Genomic DNA, 6000 nt, shown 5'->3' with positions numbered 1-6000 from the left:
TTTTCTCTCTAGAACCACCAAATTTCAGAAGTGAAGACTTTTATTTAGCCATTACCACCCCCAATCCCCAGAGGAAATCTTACCTATTGGGCTGATTTTTTCATTTTGTTTTTTTGAGATGGAGTTTCGCTCTTGCTGCTCAGGCTGGAGAGCAATGGTGCAATCCCAGCCCACTGCAACCTCCGCCTCCCAGGTTCAAGCAATTCTCCTGCCTCAGCCAGGATGGCTTTAAGTAGATTTGGTAAAGAACTTTGGGACACTGTAAAGCCAAGGAATTAAGTGACTATATTTAGAACAGAAGGCATTCCATGAATAACATCAAAACAATGTGGACACTAAGAGAACACATGTAACTCACAGACGCAGGGGATACACGTTGTCTGCATTCGTTTTCTGTGCCTACTGCATGTGCTCCACCCCACACCTGCTGAGTACATGCTGGGAAGATCATGTCAACCCTTGGAGCAGCTAGTGTTTAACCATCTCCTGCTAGTGCCTCATGCTTTACATCTTGGCAGTGTCATCCAGACACTCCCCTTTCCCCCTAAATAAGACGCTGTCACACAATATCTTTTAACTCATCTGTATTTGTTACAACTTTAAGCAGAATGTGACTCGAGCACTACATTTCCATCCACAAGACTGGGTCTGAGTTATTTTTGAACAGCTTTATATGCTTAGGTAGGCTTGTAACTTTGCTCCTCCAAACAATACTTTTCTTTGGAAAACAAGCCCTGTGGAGAGATCCTTCCATCAATTTGCTTCAGTTTAACCTATTTCTAGAGAACTAGTACATGCAGAATTGTCAACTACAGGAGATGAAAAGTTCAAAAAGTAGATCCTACAAGATGTAACAAATACTTTTCTAAACATCAAGGTATAGCTCAGGAACACTTCGATAACAAGATTTGGTCTACTTAGAATCCGGCTTGACAGCTAAACACTTCAGACCACAAAGTTAACATCATGTTACATACATCTTACAACGTACGTTACCCCAATATGTGAAAATAAACCAACGTGAAACTCAAAAAGCATTACTAGCTCTGCTTTAGTGCCTAAGGTATCACAGCATCACTTAGTAGACAGAAATCTTATCTTCCCCTTAAAGTAGTTGTCATGCCACACAGACTTTTTAATATTAACAAAAATAAAGAAAAACATCCTTGAAAATATATTATCAGAGGAATTGTAGAGTACTGAACAGGTAAGTCATCCTTCAGCCAGAGGTTAGTCTACTTCTTCCATGCGTGATGTGTCATCATCTCCTTCCAGGGGCGGCATTTCTTCAGTTACAGCAGCACTGGTATCATCAGCAGTAGGGTCATCTTCATCAATACCTGTTTCCAAAATAAAGTCCGCATATTACAAAGATTTCTTAAAGCCAGCTATTAGTGTAATACTCTTGGTTTATACCTGCTTTCAAGACAGTACTACAGAACATGAGTCTCAATTCCATTTCTTAGCTCTTATAAGATCTTACTTATCCCTAAAAAAATGTACTTTAATACCTCCAAGCAGGACAAGGTGCTCCAAAGTTTGGATAACTGAAAGTTTACCATTTTCTTCACTGTCATGTGTGTTTATTTTCTTTTTAACATTACATAGTATAAAGCTTACCCAGACCAAGTTTGATCATCCTGTAGATCCTGTTAGCATGTGTCTGGGGATCTTCCAGACTGAAGCCAGAAGACAGGAGTGCAGTTTCATAAAGCAAGATGACCAGATCCTTCACAGACTTGTCGTTCTTATCAGCCTCTGCCTTTTGCCTTAAGGTCTCAATAATGGAATGGTCAGGGTTTATCTCCAGGTGTTTCTTTGCTGCCATGTAACCCATTGTTGAGTTGTCTCTTAGGGCTTGAGCTTTCATAATTCTCTCCATGTTTGCTGTCCAGCCATATGTGCTTGTGACAATACAGCATGGAGATGTCACCAATCGGTTTGACACAACCACCTGTAATCAAAAAGTGATGACTAGGAGCCTAGAAAGATTAAATCCTAAACTTTCATTGTGAAATAAAAACTGTAGAACCCAAATTTCAATAGATCCAAAATACTATCTACTATCAAATACAACTTAAATGTCGCATTAGGTATCCAAAGAGCACAGGTTATAATTTCTTGTTTTACATACACAATTTTTTTTTTTTTTTTTTTTTTTTTGAGATAGAGTCTCGCTCCGCCACCCAGGATGGAGTGCAGTGGTGCGATCTTGGCTCACTGCAACCTTTGCCTCCCGGGTTCAGGCGATTCTCCTGCCTCAGCCTCCCGAGTGGCTAAGATTACAGACCCTGCCACCATGCCTGGTTTTTTTTTTTTGTATTTTTAGTAGAGACTGAGTTTCACCGTGTTAGCCAGAATGGTCTTGATCTCCTGACCTCGTGATCCACTGCCTCAGCCTCCCAAAGTGCTGGGATTACATGCGTGAGCCACCGCTCCCAGCCATACGCGACATAGTTTTCTATTTTAAGTTGAAAACATGGGAAAATGGGCTATGTATGACTAAGCTTGAAAGCACCTTAGAAGTATCAATGATCAGGAAATGCTGTATTCACATACCTTTTCAACTTTTTTCTCCAATATGTCTTTCATGATTTTGCAGAGGTTCTCAAACTTTGTTTTTTTCTCTTCCTGTTTCTTTTTCTCTTCTTCATCCTCTGGAAGTTCCAGGCCTTCTTTGGTGACTGACACCAAAGTCTTCCCCTCAAATTCCTTCAGCTGTTGGACACAGTACTCATCAATGGGTTCAATCATATAGATCACTTCTAGGCCATGTTTCCGAAGACGTTCCACAAAGGCTGAGTTAGCTACCTGGTCCTTGGTCTCACCTGAGGTATTACAAAGTTACTTTTAGACCTTTTAACAGTAAGAATGGCTTCATCTAGTTCTGACTTTTCTTGCTAGCCAGATACCTAGGCAGAACCTAAGACAGATAATCACCTAGTTCGTTTATCTTGCCTAGATCAATACCAGTTGTTAACAGTGCTGAGTAGAAAACACACCCAGAGCCCACAAGGTTGTAAGAACGACGTGTATGACTGTAACACAGCGTCCTCTTACCTGTGATGTAATAGATATGTTTCTGGTTTTCCTTCATCCTGGTGCAGTAGTCCTTGAGAGAAACCATCTCATCACCAGAGGCAGATGTGTAGTACCTTAACAGCTCTGAAAGCTTCTTCCGATTTTGAGAGTCTTCGTGTATTCCAAGCTGAAAGAAAGTACGTTCTTTACAAAGACTTTCTGAAGTAAAAAAAAAAAAAAAAAAAACCTGAAGAGGCCAGTTGGAAAACTACTAACGGTCAAATATTTACACCAACCTTTATGTTTTTAGAGAACTGCTCATAGAACTTCTTGTAGTTCTCTTTATCTTCCGCCAGTTCGGTAAAGAGTTCTAAGCATTTTTTGACCAAATTCTTCCTGATAACTTTCAAAATTTTGCTTTGTTGCAACATCTCACGGGAAATGTTTAGAGGGAGATCCTCCGAGTCTACCACCCCTCTAATGAAGTCTGAAAAAAATATAAACCAAATGCACCGAATCATTCCAAGAACAAAACTGGTACTATGTAAACCCCCAAAATCAAAGATAACCTGGAGATGACAGGATGTATTTTTGAGAGTGTCTCACTCTGTTGCCCAGGCTGGAGGGCAGTGGCACCATCTCCGCTCACTGCAATCTCTGCCTCCCAGGGGCGGGGTGGGGGGATTTCAAGCTATTTTCATGCCTCAGCCTGCCACTACATCGGGCTAATTTTTGTAATTTAGTAGAGATGGGGTTTCACCATGTTGGCCAGGCTGGTCTTGAACTCCTGACCTCAAGTCATCTGCCCACCCCGGCCTCCCAAAGTGCTAGGATTATAGGTGTGAGCCACCATACCCACCCAGAAAGTATTTCTTTAATCCGCGACAGTGATTATTTTTCCCATCTATACTTACTCAGATATTCAGGGATTAGCTCCTCACAGTTATCCATGATGAAAACTCTGCGTACATACAATTTGATGTTGTTCTTTTTCTTTCTGTTTTCAAACAGGTCAAAAGGAGCACGTCGTGGGACAAATAGAAGGGCTCTGAATTCCAACTGTCCTTCAACTGAAAAATGCTGTAATAAAACAGACACACTAAGTACCAATGAACAACACATTACAGAAGATATTTGGGGTGGGGGGGAAGATGATAATCTAAAGACAAGCTTGAAGCTCCCATCAGTCAGTCACTCACCTTCACTGCCAAGTGATCTTCCCAGTCATTGGTCAAGCTCTTGTAGAATTCTCCGTATTCCTCATTAGTAATATCGTCGGGATTTCTGGTCCAGATAGGCTTTGTTTTGTTGAGTTCTTCTTGGTCGATGTACTTCTCCTTAATCTTCTTCTTCTTCTTCTTGTCACCATCCTTTTTTTCTTCTTCTTCCTCATCAGAACCAACATCTTCAATTTCAGGTTTGTCTTCCGACTCTTTTTCTTCTTTTTCTTTTTCTTCTTCTTTGTCTTCCTTTTCTTCAGCCTCATCATCGCTGACTTCTTTATCACGTTCCTTCTCCACCTTCAAAAGAAAACATGAAATCACATCACTGCTGCACTCTAGAACTACGTGACAGCGCTGCGCCACTATTTTCAACCTAAGGCCAAAGCCTAAATTAGCCAACTTGAGAAGCAGCCAGCTTTTCACCAATATTTGATACATCTACTTAATAGCCCGAGGGACCTTTACAGAGTTAGGCAGTAGAGCTTAGGCTTCAGACTAGTTGAACAGATGTAGGGACTAAGGATGTAGTACAGTCACCCCAATCACCTATAGACAGTAATTCACTCTGCAATTATATAGAAACTTACAAAAAGAGTAATGGGATATCCAATAAACTGAGAATGTTTCTTCACAATCTCCTTTATTCTTCGTTCCTCCAGGTACTCAGTTTGGTCTTCTTTCAGGTGTAGGATAACCTTTGTTCCACGACCCATAGGTTCACCTGCAAGAGAAGAAAAATTGACTCAATTTAGTGCTCAATGCCATGCCTAACACCCTTATAACGTGTCTATAAAGCGAGGTTTGCCATTACTACAGATGCAAAGGCGCCCACAGATCTAAGTGCCTTGCCCAAAACAACCACCCCCCAAGTCATGCCATTACACTAAGTGCTCTAGCTTGTTCCTGATCGTTGGGCAAATACAAATTTCTGTAAGCTCCACCGCATCCCCAGGGGTCCAAGGGTTGCAGCACCCCACCCTTCCGCCGCTCACTTAACCAGTGAATGTTCAGGTGCCTACCTGTGTCTGTCCTCACTGTGAATGATCCCCCTGCTGAGGACTCCCAGGCGTACTGCTCGTCATCGTTATGTTTGGTGATCACAGTTACTTTCTCAGCAACCAAATAAGCAGAATAAAAACCAACACCGAACTGGCCAATCATAGAGATATCTGCACCAGCCTGCAAAGCTTCCATGAACGCTTTGGTCCCAGACTTGGCGATAGTACCAAGGTTATTGATCAAGTCAGCCTTGGTCATTCCAATTCCAGTATCCACAATAGTGAGGGTTCGATCTTGTTTGTTCGGTATAAGGTTAATATGCAACTCTTTCCCAGAGTCTAATTTACTGGGATCTGTCAAGCTTTCATACCGGATTTTGTCCAATGCCTATTAACAAAAAATATTAATTTAAGCATACAGCCCCCAAGAAGTTCATACTAAAACCAAAATCCGACTCAGAGTTAATGCGACTTACATCTGATGAATTTGAAATGAGCTCTCTCAGAAAGATCTCTTTGTTCGAGTAGAAAGTATTGATGATCAATGACATCAACTGGGCAATTTCTGCCTGAAACGCGAACGTCTCAACCTCCTCCTCCTCCATCGGTTGGTCTTGGGTCTGGGTTTCCTCAGGCATCTGAAAGGACACCGCGCCGGTTTAAAACCCTCCAGAACGTCTACAGGGGCAACACGAGATTCCATCGCGTCCTCCAAATATTTTTAAAGCCGGATTGGAGATTCGTGAAGTTTAAGTAAA

The 6000-nt window shown here is 41.7% G+C and overlaps 1 protein-coding gene across 2 annotated transcripts in view; it reads right to left on the bottom strand.

Moving 5' to 3' along the window:
• Positions 1 to 266: 266 nt before the first annotated feature.
• Positions 267 to 6000, bottom strand: part of HSP90AA1 (heat shock protein 90 alpha family class A member 1) — a 60887-nt gene continuing 55153 nt past the window's right edge. For both annotated transcript variants that reach the window (XM_032180518.2, XM_032180517.2), the window contains 10 exons: positions 5719 to 5880; positions 5264 to 5630; positions 4832 to 4965; positions 4221 to 4541; positions 3936 to 4101; positions 3318 to 3508; positions 3061 to 3208; positions 2560 to 2828; positions 1621 to 1954; positions 267 to 1340 (listed from right to left, as the gene is read on the bottom strand). In XM_032180518.2, coding sequence (XP_032036409.1) covers positions 1231 to 1340; positions 1621 to 1954; positions 2560 to 2828; positions 3061 to 3208; positions 3318 to 3508; positions 3936 to 4101; positions 4221 to 4541; positions 4832 to 4965; positions 5264 to 5630; positions 5719 to 5880 — 2202 coding nt within the window. In that variant the 3' untranslated portion in view covers positions 267 to 1230. The remainder of the gene's footprint in view (positions 1341 to 1620; positions 1955 to 2559; positions 2829 to 3060; positions 3209 to 3317; positions 3509 to 3935; positions 4102 to 4220; positions 4542 to 4831; positions 4966 to 5263; positions 5631 to 5718; positions 5881 to 6000) is intronic.

This window comes from Hylobates moloch, unplaced genomic scaffold (genome assembly GCF_009828535.3).
Source record: "Hylobates moloch isolate HMO894 unplaced genomic scaffold, HMol_V3 SCAFFOLD_16, whole genome shotgun sequence".
Lineage (NCBI taxonomy): Eukaryota > Metazoa > Chordata > Mammalia > Primates > Hylobatidae > Hylobates > Hylobates moloch.
Note: the sequence above shows the minus strand (reverse complement) of the source record. Positions and strands in the feature narration are given on the sequence as shown.